The sequence below is a fragment of the Protopterus annectens genome, chromosome 7.part0 (assembly GCF_019279795.1).
Source record: "Protopterus annectens isolate FY-2018-M chromosome 7.part0, PAN1.0, whole genome shotgun sequence".
Lineage (NCBI taxonomy): Eukaryota > Metazoa > Chordata > Ceratodontiformes > Protopteridae > Protopterus > Protopterus annectens.
The window spans coordinates 75,305,537-75,322,307 of NC_056739.1; the positions used below are offsets into that span (position 1 = coordinate 75,305,537).

The 16,771-nt window shown below is 41.5% G+C and overlaps 1 protein-coding gene across 2 annotated transcripts in view; it reads right to left on the reverse strand.

The window, feature by feature from the left end:
- Positions 1-16,771, reverse strand: part of OARD1 (O-acyl-ADP-ribose deacylase 1) — a 360,480-nt gene that overhangs the window by 116,864 nt on the left and 226,845 nt on the right. For both annotated transcript variants that reach the window (XM_044076493.1, XM_044076494.1), the window contains one exon: positions 15,765-15,877. In XM_044076493.1, the coding sequence (XP_043932428.1) occupies positions 15,765-15,877 (113 nt within the window). The remainder of the gene's footprint in view (positions 1-15,764; positions 15,878-16,771) is intronic.

Here is a 16,771-nt window from a genome sequence, read left to right on the forward strand (position 1 = left end):
CAAATGGACGGCTTTGAGATACTTTGGGAGACTGAATCTACCACCTTATTTGTATCCTGCAAAGGTTTATCAAATGAAACCAAAAAATCACGGTTTGGCATCTGATGGACATTGTACTGCAAGTATCTACCCACTGTAGAACTGTTGTGTAATAGGTCGCTAGAGAAACAAGGGTGTTGGAGGATGCCATGAATCTCAGTAGTCGGAGAACCAATCTAGCTGGTGGCATTTGACAGGATAGAACCTTTAGTGCCTGGTTGCTAGGGTGGACAATCTGTTCTCTTGTAGTCTTGCTATCTGTGTAGCAAGACTGCAAGAGAACAGTCTTGCTAACTGGGTAGTGGTATTTACGTGGGCACCTATGAATTCCAATGTCTGTACTGGGAAAAACTGTGATTTGTCCAGATTCACTGTGATGCCATACTGTGAATAAAGATGGAGCAGATAAGCCCAAACAAGAAGAGACCTTGTAGGAGTTGTAATAAGCCAGTTGTCTAGGTAGGGGGTCCCTTGGAAGCCCTTGCAGTCTGAGGTGAACTGCAACCACCGCCATGCAAGCGAACACTCGGTGGGCTATGGTGTGACCAAAATGCAGGGTTATGATCTGAAAATTACTGGAATTGGACTGTCATGACCATCAAGAACTTTGTGTGTCTGACAAATTAAGATGATGGAGGCCGAAAACTGGCATGAGGGCCATGCTGTTTTGTGACATCAAAAAGAATCTTAAGTTCCAGATATGTGTTGTTCCTCTGGGGCCTCTTGGATGACTCGCTTGTCTAGCAACTTTTTTATTTCTAATTCTATAGCGACTACTTTTCTTCGAGAGGGTGGAAGGTTGGAAAGTCTCTGAGGGAGGGGAGTATAGTAAGGGAATGGAAAATCCTCTGGTTATGATCCTCCAGAGCTAGATATCTTCAGTGACGGATGTCCAAGCTTCTGGGTGCAGTGATAAGTACCACTGCCTACCTCCAGTGTGTAGCAGCTGGGCAACCATTCAGGAGCAATGATAAGGCCTCTAAGAGAAGAGACCCCTGAAACCTTGATTTTGCTGACCTCTTCTGTCAGGTGGGTGATGTCCAGCATTAGAATTTCACCCTATGCCATGGAGGTCTATCTCCAGAAGTGACCTGAAAGAACCCTTGAGAATTGTGGAACCACAGTGTCTTACCTCACCTTCTGGTTTCTACAGAAGGACCTCTGGCGGTAGAAAATTGTGGCAGAAAGGGTTTTCCAGTCTTGCTCACTTCTAGAGAGTGTCCTTGACTTTTGGTCTGAAATGAGTCAAACCATCACAGGGTCATTTACAAAGGGCATCTCCAGAGGCTCCACAAAGTCACACAAGCACATTCAAGTATGTCTCCTTATGGTAAAGGCTGTACCTGCAGCTCTCAAAATACCTCCAGTTGCAATGGATATCAAACACATCAAGGCATTTGACAGGGACTGTAGGGTAGCCAGCTGCAAGTCCACAGTTTTCTTTCCCTCTGCAGACATGGACCCCGAGAGAGATCTGGAGAGCTCCTTAGGCAAATCTTTCTGAAATCTTGTCATACGTGCCAAACAGTTAAGCCCCCTCAAAGTGAAGGTAGCTAAAGAAACTCGCTTCCCAAACATGTCCAATACTCTAGACTACCCCTGTTAGGAGGATGGACAGATAAGCGCTGTTCAGTCAGGTCCTGCTTGGTGGCTGCTGCTACAATGGCATGCACCACTGGGCCCTCAATCCAATGTTGATGATCCGTCAGTGCAACAAGAAATTTATCAGGTTTACGTGGAATGAGATATGCCACATCCATGCCAGCAGAGACTAAACCCACAAGCTCATCTGTGGAAGGTACCACCCAAGTAGCAGAGCCAAATCCGAAGCCCTTGAGAAACTGATTCCTCCTACGAGGGAGCTTCAGATGACCAACTGCCTTCCCGTCTCAAAAGTTTGATGATTTCACCGAATGAGACGTCCTCAAGTGCTGATCTGAAGAATCCTTTCCCTTCAATGAAATCTGTGTTTTTGGAGAATGTCTCCTGTGGAGAGTCAACGTGCCTCCTCTTGGATGTATATTTGTGGCGAGATGCTCTGGAGATGCTCAGAAGACAGAGGAAGGGGAAGGGAATGCTCCGATAGCTTCATAGTTGATCCCAGACCCCTAAAACCAGGCGATGATGCTTTGGCTCAGAGTTCGTTCTGGATCTGAGGCACTTGGAAACAGATGCCACCAGAGTGAAAAGCAGAACAAGACTTTGGATCTGATGAGGACAATCCCTGGTTGAAACTCAGATCAAAAGCCCTCAAAACTGGGAGGTAGACTAAGGGTAGGAGAGATCATGGGCAGGTGAGAAGGGACAAAGTTCAAAGGTACTGAGGAACTTCCTCATCATCCTGGCCACGTCTGCTTCTGTCAGGCTTTTTGTAGACCAGACTGATTTGACGGAGGAAGACACAGGAGGAGGTTATCTATGTGCTGGTCTCTCCTGCAAGAAGGGGGAGCACAGTCTAGGGAAGACTGGCACCAACAAAAATCTTGGCTCCTCCAAGGGAGGAGTTTGAGTTCCTATAACTATCAGATCTGAAGGAGGAGTTGGAGATGAAGATTTAGACAGTTTCGGAAACAGAGTCAGTGAAGCCACAGACAAGATAAAGCGGTTGGGGGAATGCTTCCTAGTTCTTTGCCCTTTTCTCTGGGCTTGTCACCACTCTTGTCCCCTTTTTGCCTGTCCAGTAACTTTTTTTTGAAGATGAAGACATGGAGGCTTCAGAAGCAGATGACAGATTTGGACGGTTCTCTCACAGAGCCTGGGAGAAGTCCCTTCAAAATGTTTATTGTGCAGTTCAATGAGGGAATGCTGACTAAACTCAGTGCAAATTCCACTGTCTTCATTAAGATGGTCAGTGCCCAAAAAGTGTACTCATTTTGGATGAGCATCTGAATTAGGGTTATTGTGGCCACAAGCCACAGATTTTTCTAAAACCTGATGGCTTCTCAGCCATAGTAAGCAATAGGTACACTACTGTGCTCTAGACAAAACAAAGTTACACTACCAGTGTCAAGAATACAATAATTACAATAACAGTAACAGTAACAATAAAACACTACTCTTAAATTACCAAACATACATTATCAATAGTCAGAAACAAAGGCATGAAAATATCTTTTTTGTTAAAGCAGCTATGCAAGGAGACAGCAGTAACAGTATAACTCTCTAACAGAAAGACTCTCTGTGTGTTATATATATATATATATATATATATATATATATATATATACACACACACACACACATACACACACAAACACATACATACACATACCTTTCTCAGAATCAGAAGTCTTCAGTTAGAGTCAATACCAAAAAAACCCTACCCACTCCCTTCTCTGTTCTTCTGACTGTACATCTGTGTCAGAAAGTGAGGAAAACATTTTTCTTTTACAACTGGCAGTCAGCAAAGAAACAAAACTCTTTGTTGTATCTTTCGGCTTTTCCCGGTTAGGGGTCGCCACAGCAGAACTCCGGTCCGCTAATGATTGGCAGTAGACTTTTATGTACCGACTTGCCAGGCCTGACGCGCAACCTTCAACGAAGGTACACCCATTCACGCATGTCTCCACACAGAAGACGCTTTAACTGAAAATCGAACAGGACAACGTCTTACTGTGAGGCGACAACGCTACCGCAGCACCACCACCGCAGTACACACTAAGAGCAGAAAACTGCTTAAGCAAAACCTAGCAGAACTTCCCTTACAACAGTTAAGCAACCAGAAATAGTTACATTACTCACCTTTGGTTGATCTGTTTTCCTTGAAGATCCCCTGGAAAAAGACCAATTCATAGAGGTCATTATCCTGATACTTACACATCCCAACCTGGCTATGTGGTAAGCCTTCATCTGCATTTTCCCCCAAGACTGACAAAAGTGGTTCTCCTTTGTCCAGTAGGAACAACCCTACAGCCACAGAAGATGTGTTTAACCCTCTGCCCTTAGTGACTGGGAGAACTACACCAGAGGGACCAAAAGATAATGATGAGCGGCCAGAGGGACAAAGTCCGTCTACAGCACAATCACACATCAAGAACTGACCCATACCTCTCAACTGTACAGATTTTCGCAGAATGTCCAGATTTTTGCCTCATATATTTGGTGTGTTCCTCATAAAATTTGTTTTTCTAGCAAATTACTGGGATAATCTGAGGACTGAAGTCACCAAATAATGACATACATTTGAGTTCCAAACTTCAAATTCTTCAGAAAATGTATATTAATACAAACCCTGTTACTCTAGAAAAGTTTGTAAGAGCAATATTTAAAATCTGTCCCTATTTTTGAACCTTCAACCCCCCCCCCCCCCATTTTGTCAGTCTTTGTCCATATTTCTTGCACTAGGAGGTTGAGAGGTATGAACTGCCCTGAGACTTCCAATGAACTTTCTTCATCTTGCAGATAAGAGAAGTAAATACTGAAGAGACAAGCTGATTAATGGTTCAGCTAAAAAAAAAAAGCCTGAAAGACAAGTAGAGACTGTGAAAGTCACTAAAGTATCTGCCAGTACAGAAGCGATTTTGAGATAAGATACCAAATGACAGTCCCCAAAAGCACAAAGCCCTGCCCTTAACACATACTTTCTACAAACATATGTAGAAAATGAGTCAAAAATAGATTTTTTATACAATGTGGTCATTCAGAGGAAAATTCCATTGAAGGATGGTAGTCCAAATAGAATACATATACTATTTCGACTACGATAGATAAAGTAAATTATTGCAACCACAGAACAAAACCAGTGAAAAACAGCTCTACTTTCCACAAAAATGGATTTTATTATAAAAACTATAAGTACCTAGCGCCTCGGCTGTTGCCTTTACAGAGTAAAAAACCTTACCCTCTAAAACCCCACAACTTTGAACTAGCCTGAACTGTTTTTTTACCGATTACTGCATTTATTTTAAAATCTGCACTTAAAGTTACATTTAGTCTAATTTAATCGAAAGTTTGCTTGTTTGTTTGTTTAATTTAATTTAACTGTGGAGGCTGCCCACTAAAGTGTGCTAGCCTGTGTAACTAATTTATCACTGTGTCTGCATTTTCTGTGTGTTTCTACAAAAAAACAAAAAAATAATCCTTGTTTTCCCGCCTTTCTCGACTAGTTTAGACCAGTATACAGGCATTGCTGTATTCTGGGCTGTGGTGTAGTTCCTGTGTTGTCCATTACCTTACTTGGATAGAAGGAAGTTTCTTTGCTCACCAGTGGGAGTGGGGAGCCTTGAGCAGCCTACCTGTCCTTGGGGGAAGTGACCTCAGCACAAGAAGCTGTAGTAATTGGTTGTTTGGGACCATTCCTAGCTCTTTTGTAGTTCAAAAAAATCCACGTTTGCACGGCTTTGCGCGGTCGTGCGCATAGCGCAACACCGGTTAAACTTTGTTAAACTTTTTCTGGCTCCACCAAGTCTGCTGTTCAATTTTTCCCTTAGAACTGTTCTACTTGCAATCTAAACAGCCTATACTCTATCTGAAAAGCTCAGCACTTGCTCTTAAAGCATTTTTTACACAGGTAAGCACTCTTAAACAAAAGAAAGCACTTCACCTAAATTCTGTTGAGTACCCATTTCCCTATAGGTCCTTTCTGACTCAGTTACACAGCAATCTTTTTCACGATTTCTAGCATGTCGAAGGGTCAGTTGCTGGCGTCCTCTCCTGTTCAGCTGGTGAATCTGGGAATCTTGAGGCAATGTTACAATTGCCTCATGTACACAGACAAACCTCTCCTCCTCCCAACAAATACAAATATATGCGAGAGATGCAACTATATAGCCAAACTGGAGGCTGAGCTCTCTCAATTCAGTACTGGCAAGACCAGTCAGGAGGAGAAGGTAACCACGCACACCACAAACCCAGTCTCACATAGAACTATCACAACTGCAAACCAAACACATAAACACACAAAAACATACTCGAGGCGCTGATTAAAATCTACCAAAACAACAGAGGCCTCCAAAGCAGACACCCAAGCAACCACCAACTCAAGACATAGCACATGCAACACATAGTTCACAAAGTCAGTGTGCTAAATAGTCACAGCCCTTAAGGCCAAACAACATGCCAGACACACTTGTAATAGGTGACTCCATAGTCAGACACACTGCCGTCCGCTCACCAGACTGAACAAGGAAAAGGTCACAGTAAGCTGCCTGTCGGGAGCTAGAATCCGCCACATAACACAAGCACTCAGGTCACTCCACAGCAAGTACAAATTTTATTTTTTTATTTATTTTATTTTATTTTTGTTAACCGGAGTCCTAATTTCTGACAGGTCCATTTTTTTCAGCTGGAGGCCCCGGGAGAAAAGTCTACAATACACAATATTAGATGAAAAAAAAACAAAAGCAAGCAATTTTAACATTTTAGTAGTAGTACAGAGGACCATTGCATGGGCATGTGAAAACTATAAGAATACATACAGTCAGTATATATAGTAGACACAAGTAGTACAAAATATATATAAATAATAATTTTTTTTTTTTTTTTTTTCCTTCAGAATATTAAATAATAAAATAAAATATTTATTATTATAAAGTAGGCATAACAGAGAGCTAAATAATGCCCATAGTAGTACAAAATAATAGGAGGTATAGAGTAGTGAGTATAAGATAATCCTGCTAGTTAGGTTAGTCTAGAAACAGATTAGAGTGTTTTTCAGGTAAGGGGTAAGGATAATGGTAATAGTACAAGTGAGTGTTTACATGTTTACTGCTTATAGATTGGATGAAATGTTAGGATGACCATGTGGATAGCAGTAGATTAAAGGAAAGAAAAACGTTTGTAGTGTAGCATAACTGATGCAAGTGGTTAAGTAATGTGGGGTGGGCAATAGCAATAGCAAGAGCAGAGCCAGATGTTAGAATAGTAGGGATTGTCAAGAGGTGTAGTGGTGCAAGTATTGTTTGAGTGCTGGCTATATTGTTTGGGTTGTTGTGCAGGCAAAGAGCAGATTTACCTGCTCAATTTTTGTTTTTACTCCGCTTAATTTTTTATGTCTAATTATTTGAATGAGATTCTGTCAGGTCTAGGCTTAATTAGTTGGCTGGTGAGGTGTTGGAGGGCTGCTGGAGTTCAGGTGTTTAGTAAGGGTTATAGTAGAGTTTATGTGTAACAATGGCTTGATTTCGAGAGTAAGCAGCTGGGAGGGAAGTTCCAGCCATTTTGACAGTTGAGGGGTCTTATTGCGAGTGATCTATTTTGTTTGATCTGTTGCAAATTTGGCAATTTGTTTTTGTAATGATTAAGATTGTGAGGTTCGGTCCGTGAGGATTAGTAGGTGGAGGCCATATGGAGCAGGCCCCTTGTATAGTGCTCAGGTCTGAATTAGTCATAGAGTTTTTATTTCTCATAGACCTTGAAGTTTTTTCGTCATTGACCTTTTGATGGTTTGTGCTATATGGATACTCTTCATACTTTTAGGTGGTTGGTTATGTTGGAGTAGTAGTTTTGTGGTGTGGCTATTGGTGAGGTGAGTGATGTTTTTGCTATAGTGAGGCTGGCAGTCAGGTATGTTGGATGTTCTGTTTGGGTGATAGTATTAGTTTGGTTTCTTTGGGTTGAGAATAGTTGCATTTTTAGTAAAACCAGGTTTCTGCTAGGGTAGGTAATGTATTGGTGATGGTGTGTAGTTGGTTGGTTAATGGGCAGCACAGGTTATGGTGGTGTCATCAGCACATTGATGTACCGTCTGTAAGGGTATGAGGAGAGAAATTACCATGAAGAGGAAGAATAGCAGTGGACCAAGGATGATGGACTGGAGGGACCCTATGGAAACTGGTAAGAGGGACAGCTTTTCTTGCCAGAGAACTGTTTGTTACCCCTTTGACCAGAGCTGCTGAACCAGAGCATGGCGGAGGGGCAAGATTGAGATGGTGAGCAGCATTGAGGAGCAGATTGTATTAGATTGGTCGCGCTTCGATAAAAGGCTTTTGATTAGTCGAGAATGTTGACCCTTGATTGACTGCAAAGGATTGACTGTATTGGTATGGGGATGGCAGTGGATGTGCTGTGGGAGGGTCTAAAGCAGGAGGGGGAGAAGATATGTTGTTATTTTGTTAGTAGTATTGCATTAGTTGCTCTTGGACAACTAGTTTCTAATTGGATATGATAATAGATTTAGTGATCTAATTGGACGATAGTTGGATTTTTCTAAGGTTGGTTAGCCTTTATATTGGGACAATATGGGAGATTTTCCATAATGAGACTGTGTTCTGAGATTGGATCTATGTGTAAGAATTGACACTGGGTAGGATATGGTGTCACTGAGTAGGATAGCTGTTCAGCAGAGACATTGGTTAGGAGTGTAGTTATTTTAGCTTCCTATTAGGTTTGCAACCATTTTAGTGGGAAGGTAGAGAACTGGAAAAGGTGGAGAAACTATTGTTTGTATGGATTGTTATATGCGGTTTGTATTTGTATTGTTATATGTCATTTTTTTTCTGGTATTGTAAAGGATTTTATTTTGTGGTATTAGAATTTATGTTTGGCAGTACAGGTCATCTCTGCTGTTTTGAAGTACAGGGGTGGGAGGGATGCTTTCCAGGGTGAAGGGTGGGATTGGGCTGGGTTTAGGTGAAGGGTTTTATGGCTATATTTCATCTGTAGGTTAGGGTTATGGCTATCACTAGTCAGCGTATTTTTGTATAATTTAGTTCTTAGGAATTTGTTTCTCTCTTGGTTAGAATCTTTAGTTCTGTATACTTTTTTTTTGTCCCTTTCTTTATCTTTTTGTTCTTGGGTGGTTGCCATGGGCTTCTATGGGTTTCTGTCCCGATGGATCTAGAAGTATGTAGATGGTCTAGGGATATGTAGGAAGGTAGGAGTTAAATTGTTGTACTAGATTCATTTGAGAGGTAGTTGTTTTAAGAGTAGAGTTAAAGCAGCAATTTAGTGTACAGTATTAAAAGTCATTGGCCTGTTAGCCAGTTTACAGCATTATTTTGCTAGTGGTAGGTTGATGGCATGTTGGGTCTTGTCTCATTAGGGTTTTAGGGTTGATGGTCAATCAAGGTAGGTAAGTAAAGCTCCTGATGTACAAAAGTGGGGTGAGATACTCCCTTAGACTGTTGCCCGAACAGGAGTATTGATGTACAAAAAGTGGAGTGGGGGTTGTGATATATTTGGGAGAACCCATAAAGGTTGATGTTTGTTGAGGGATAATCTTGGGAGCAGTTGGCCCAATAGGAGAACCAAGTCACCATGTAGTATTGCTCAAGGAGGAGAGTGACAACCAACTCTAACATGTTTTCCATAATGGGATTGTTGTTATTGTTTGTATAAATGCCCCCAAGCGAACCAACAACATTTGTTTGGCTTCTAATTCTAAATTTCGCTAGGATAAGTTATTACGTTGTTGATTTTATCATTATTATTTGGGTTTTGTTCTAGAAAGTGGAGAGGTGGCTTTGGAATAGAATTGCTTTACTATTATTATTATTTTTACCTTAAGGATCTTTAGTGGCTGGATAATACAACTACCCTTTTTACCTTAGTTATTGTGGTGGATCAGGTTTAAGCCATGTTTCTGTTAGTACCCACTACGTCATTTGTATAGTGCCAACCTTGCATGCAGGTCATGTATTTTGAGTAGTATGCTTTGTGCATTGATATTTAGGAGGGTAGCTTTTGCTTGGGCTATACTTCTTGCAGAGTTGGTAGCTTTAGGAGGGCTTCTCTGCTGGAGGTAGTGAGAGAATGGGGGAGTTTAGAGCTTTATTTTGGCTTCTTCTGTTGAGTTAGATAACAATTTTGAGTTATGTCAGTATTTTAGGAAGGATCTAGAGTTATAAATGTGTGGCTTATTTTTACTGGTAGGACATTGGGGGCAATAGAGAGGATGTGGTGTTTAGTGTGGTGTTGATGTAGAGTTGTAATTGAGATAGGAGAGAAGAGAAGCAGTGAAAGGTAAGTTATGGGCTGGGTTTGCCATGTAGGTGGAAAAGTGATATGAGTTGCTTGATATGAAGAGTATAGAGAGGGTGGAAAGTGATGGATTAAGTTGCTTTGGATAAAATAAAAGGAGAGAGTTGCTTAATTGTATGCAATACATGTTTGAATTAAATGCTATGGGTGCTAAGTGTTGTATAGATGTGGTGGGAGTATTAGAGGTGGAGATGCCGTGGGGTGTGGTGAGAGTGATGGGAGTGAGGCTGGATTGCTAGGAGGTTTGTGGTGCTTGATGGGGGTGTGGTGTTGTGAGTGGGATGTAATAGGATTGAGTGGGTGAGAATCGGGTAGGTGTGGAGCTAGAAGTGATGTTTTGAGAGCCCTAGGGAGAAGTGGGAGGAGGGGGGCCGGTAGGGGAGTGGGGCGGGCGAGTCTGGAGGGAGGTAGTACTGGAAGAGGGGTAGGAGAAGAAAGAACAATCAGAGAAAGGCTTTTCAGTATGGGAAGAGCTCTCTTAATCAATAGAAATAGTGGGTTTGATTTAACATCAGCAGAGGAGTGTGAGAAGGAATCAACTAGCATTTGTTGAATAATGAATTAAGCCAGAGAGGGGAAGGTTACAGAGTATTTGTTAGGAAGCAGGACAGAGTGGGAAATATAGGGAGTAGATGAGAGTTTAGGGCTAGGAAGTACAGAATGAAGAGACTAGTACAGAGAGGTGAGAGAAGACTCAGTCATTGTACATGCCGGTGTGAACGACCTGAGACGTACCTCCCTGGACTACATGATGAGACATAGAGGAGCTCTCTGATTATGTAGCCCAGGCCGGTATGACCCTGACCCTGAGCAGCATCTTACCCTCGCCAAGAATGATGCCACAGTACAAAGACAAAATGATCAGTTTTAACAATTGGCTTAATTACTGGTGTCATTCTAAGGGGATCCAATGTCTGTCTGCTTGGGATGACATGCTTGACAAGCCACGCTGCTTCACAAGGGATGGCTTGCACCTGTCACCCCTGGGCTTCTGGACATTGGCCAAGGCTCTTGCCTCCCCCATAGTGCCTTTTTTAGGCAAGGCTCAAATGACAAACCTACCGCCCTAGAAAACACAAGTGGAAAAAAACTAAGGGTAATGCTGCTCAATGCCAGAAGTCTAAGATGCACGCCCTCAAAGCCCTCCTCAGCATGGAGAACATCGATGTCTGTGCAGTGACTGAAACCTGGTTCAAGGCTCCTGAGAGCACCCCAGCACTATCAGGTTTTACCTCATATCATGCTTTCCGGCCACAAAACTTGGACCGAACCACAAAAGGAGGGGGAGTATCCATTTTCATCAAAGATACCCAAACCTCCAGGTTAGTGGCAATGCACAAAGCATCGGAGACTATCCAGGTGCAACTAACCATAGGCAAAACTGCCTTACAGTTTGTAGCATGCTACAGACCACCCTCTCAAACTCAGGAACCCCACACAGCCTTCCTGAAGAAACTGGAGAGTATGAATGTCTCTCCAAATACCATCATTTTGGGAGACTTCAACTACCCAAACATAGACTGGGAAACACTACTCAAAGCCCCAACACCCTAGCCCAAAGGTTCCTAGAATTCATAAACTCAAATGCAATGGAACAACTAGTCACCATTCCCACAAGAGGAGACAATATACTAGACCTGATCATCACAAACATGGGGACAAAATGCTCCACACCGGAAGTATATCCCTCTTTGGTAAGATCAGACCATAAATTAATCTCACTGGAAATCCACATCCCGCCCCCACCCCCTGCACAAAAGACCACTGTGAAGAACTTCTCAAAAGCAAACTTCACACTTCTTAAGACTGAAGTGGTATCCTTCAAGGCCCCTGGGCCAGTGGAAACCACAACCCACACTGCTGAATCCTTTGCAAATGCCTTCTATGGGCACCTTCAAGAATGCATGGATCATGCAATCCCAAATAAAACCAAGACCCATTCCCCCAAAGGCAGGCGTCCGGTCTGGTGGACCCCAGCCATAAACAAACTTTACAACAGGAGGAAGCTACTACATGACAGAGCAAAATCCCTAAAAGGGAAGGCATCTCTATCAGTACTAGCAAAAAACTACGATCACTCAAAATCATCCAAGGCCAACTTTGAGTGAAAAATCGCAAAAGACACAAAAGACAATCACAAGGCCTTCTTTAGCTATGTTAGAAACCTGGGTGGAAACTCCCAGATATGCTCAGAGTTGGTCCAAAATGACACAAAATACACTGAACCCACTGACATTGCCAACATTCTGGCAGACTGGTTCAGTGCAAATTTCTCCTCCCCCTCCCCCCCCAAAAGGAGAAATAACTATCCCAGCAGAGTGTAGCCTCCCTAACATCTCAGATGCCCATGTGAGAGCCGCCCTCTCTAAAGCTAAAAACACAGCATCAATGGGACCGGATGGTGTCCCGGGCTGTGTGCTACATGAACTCCAAGAGGAACTAAACCCACACATAAGGCTGCTGTTTAATCTTAGCCTTACTACAGGATACGTACCCAAAGAGTGGCGTACGGCAACAGTGGTCCCACTTCACAAGGGCGGTGCTTCTATGGACCCTGGAAATTACCCCCCCATAAGCTTGACGAGCCTGGTCTGCAAAGCTATGGAAAGGATCATTATGGAACTCAAACAAAGACATTGGGGACCTACAGACAGTGGATCCTACCCAATTTGGCTTTGTCAAGGGCAGATCCTGCCTTTAGAACTTTGAAACAGTCACTAAGGCCATTGATGAGGGTAAGGCAGTTCACACAGCCTACCTTGACCTTGCAAAAGCCTTTGACACAATACCCCACTCGGGCATCATAGACAAACTCACCAGCTTAAATGTAAACCCATATGTCACAAGATGGGTTGCAAACTGGCTCAAGGACAGAACCCACAGGGTCAGAGTTGCTGGAGCTATGACAGACTCTAAGCCAGTCACAAGCGGTGTCCCACAGGGCTCAGTCCTGGGACCCCTCTTGTTCAGCATTTATTTTTCCGAGGTACAGGCAAACATAGGAGGATTGTGGCTGACAAAGTTCGCAGATGACTGCAAACTGGGCGCCATAATTGATACTCCAGCAGACACAAACATCCTTCAGAGAGGCCTCATAGAAATGAATAATTGGTGCCAGAGCCATGGCCTTAAGCTGAACACCAAAAAATGTATAGTCATACCCTTTGGGAAAAACAAGGTACCGACAAATTACCACATAGGTGGTAATCCATTAAGTACGGAAGAGGTAATCAGGGACCTAGGGACCCAGGTTGACAGTAACCTCTCATTTGACACTCACATTGCCAAAGTGGTTAGGAAGACCTTCTATATTGCCCACCTTATCATGAAGGGTTTCACATCTAAATCAAGAGAGGTCATTGTGCCCCTGTACTCTTCTCTTATCAGGCCAATGATTGAGTACAATGCCCCATTTGGGATGCATCTCACCCAACACCTGCAGCAGTTGGAAAGACCCCAAAAGTTCCTCACCAAGAGGATAAAGGGTCTTAAACATATGTCATATGCTGCCCGACTGAAAAAACTCCAGCTCTATTCAGTTGCATACCGCCTACTCAGAGGTGATCTGTGCCTGACGTACAAGGCCATGTCGAATCCAGAATTAATGGACATGCTCCACCTCACAAAATCCAAATCCATCAGAGCCACGAGAACAAGAGACTTAAACCTCAACACAGAAATAAATAGGACATGCTGGAGGGACAGATTCATAACCCAGAGGCTCCCTACACTCTGGAACAGAATCCCAGTCCATGTTAGGCAGAGCCCCTCACTGACTCTATTCAAGAGAAATCTCGACGAGTGGATGGGAGATCGTAGGTTTACCCCGGGGGGTCATCTCTGTGTCACTACTAGACAGAGGCACAGTAAACTAAACCCTAAAAGGGCATAGTATTCTCATCCTAAGGGGTGGTGAAAGCCACACACACTCTGGCTAGGCTTATAAATGCCCTAGGGCAGATAGCCTAGTACGAACCTATGAACCTATATATCCAAGACATTTAACATTTCAATAAATCAATTATACAATTTAATAAAACAGCTCAAAGCTGCCAATAAAACAATCAATATATAAAACCTTGCCAATTACACTCCTTGTTAAGCCTTTTGGGCTGTAAAGTTTAATATTTCATAAGAATGGCTTCCTTTTTCCTCAGAACATATTTCAACAAATCATCATTACCATACTGATGTTTTATTTGTTCTAAAACTGTAACCTTCATATCCTTTATGCCCCCCCCATGTGTCAAATGAAAATGTTCTGCTACTGGACTCAACATTTTTTTTATTTCTCACATCCCTCATATGTTCTTTTATTCTCTCTGCAAAACTTCTTTTGGTCTCCCCTATATAATTTTTTTCCACATGAACACTTAATCAAATAAATTACACCTCTACTCGAGCAAGAATAAACACCCAAGGTATTAAAACTCTTATCTCCTATTTTTTCTGCCTCATTTATTGTATACTGACAGACTGAACATTTTCCGCAGGGAAAAGTCCCCTTCTTAATAAGCGTCTCCTAACCTTTGTACTGGTCTTCTATATCTTCCTCGTACTAGAAAATCTTTTAGACTGCGTCCCCTTTGATATGAAACACAAAGTTCCATATCTAACAAGGAGGCACCTCTTTTCTAATCTGTTTCCAATAACTTTTCACTATCTCATTCAACTTATTGGAAAAAACAGTATACTTAGTAACAAAAAATATATCTAAACCTTCTTTCTCTTTTTTTATTATTTTTTTCAATTCATTGTTCATAATAGTTTTTTTATTATTAGATATTTCCTTATTTTCTTTATATAATTTTACATAACTTTGTTTTACTTCATATAAATTAAACATCTCTCTATAAAATTAAACATCATGCATTTGGCTTCTTCTCTTGCCTCTTCAACATCACTACACAACCTCTTTATTCTTAGCATTTCACCATAAGGTATAGATTTTAAAGTATGTTCTGGACGACAACTTGTAGCATGTAACATCCTACTGATTAAACTTCCTATATAGAACAGTATATATCTTTTTACCTATTTGTCCTTTTCAAGGAAATATCAAAAAAATTAATTTCCGTACCAATCTGAATCCCATCAAATTTAACTTTATGATTATTATTATTTAAATATTCTATAAATTCAAGTGCCAAATTATTTCCGCCTCTACAGATGAATACCAAATCATCGATAAAGCAATTCTGTACTGTGGTTGCAATAATAAAATACATTTACTAGTTTAAAAAAAACTAATTTCACAAAAAGCACTTTTGCATCATACAATGAAAAAGTGGAAGGTTTTACCCAGCAGGGAACTTAACAGTACAACCTTGATGGATCACTATCTGACCATCAGTGTCATGAAGCCAACAGAAAAGCACGTCAGCAGCAGGAAAGCTCTGAAGCTTCTGGTGCTCTAACTACCTAGTGTATGCTGCTCTGTCCAAGCTGCTGTCAGTTAAGCATGAGTGGAAGGAGCTCTTAAGCTTTGAAAGCTGGTTGGTTGCTCATATCCTTGGCAGGATATAACCCCTGTAGCTTAGTCTACTGCAACAGTGAGCTAATGCTGAACATGTTTTCCTTTTATTTACCTAATATATCTTAACAAATTAATCTGGATGTTTCAATGCAGAAGCATCATCCCACGTCTTGTGGTTCCACACCTTTCATGTCTCACGTTTTTATTTAATGATATTTTTCAAGAAGTACACCTAACTTAATGTACCTCACTGTAAATTACTGGAGTAATCAAGAGCAAAATTGAAACAGTTCTGCTATCACTGTGCATGAAGTTTCTAAGCATCTCTTACCTGGGCATGGACAGGCTCTTGACACCATTTTCAAGGCAGTGCTCCTTCACAGCTTTCAGGCTTTTCCTCATGCTATCATACGTAGGCTTATGAGACACCACTTTCTTTGTGATCTGCATAAAATGAAAATATGGGTTTGTACGAGTCAGATAGCATTCTCTTCTCCGTTAATGTTGCCATTTTTTTTTGCCAACGTTTCTTTTTCAATGAGTATTTTCAATACATTTTCAGCATTCTCTTCTCTCTGTTAATGTTGCCATTTTTTTTTGCTAACGTTTCTTTTTCAATGAGTATTTTCAATGCATTTTCAGCAGCCATACAGGCAGCAGTCTTACCTCCTGCCAGCCTTCACAGGGACTTATGAGTTACCTGGAAAGCAGGTACGTTTAGGTTCACAGAGTATGGTTTTGGATTGTTCGACATCTGTTTCTCTTTTCTGGTGAATTTACTATATTGAGCGTAGACTGGAGGGTCGGTGTCTTGTCAAATATATTCACTGAGCCTATTGTTGGATGCTTATATCGTTAAGCCCGTTATATTGGTTTATTGAACTTTTTGTTTTCTATATCGTTGAAACCCTGTGTATATGTAACATGTGGAAGAATTGACTGCGTGTCCCTGACCTTCGGAGCGATAGTGATACAGGATTCTTGGGGTTGTGCAAACGTGGATAATCGTGACCAGGAAATGATTTTGCTCTAACCAAGATGAACCTAAAATTTTTGAATTTAAGTAACTGGGCGTGTCTAATATGGATTTATGCTTTCCACTTTAATTTTGACGGTGCAGTGTTTATTGGAACAAATTTTGTGTCTATTATTTTACTATGGAACGTCGTCGTTGGGCGCCATGAATGATCTCCTGTCCTTTTGAAGCTATGGTGACTACTTTCTAGTATGTTTCATTTATTTGAACACCTATCTTACGAAATTGTCTTTGGTTTGGACATACATGAATAAAAATAATATAGACTAGTTTTGTATGGAACTATATAGAAAAAATATTGG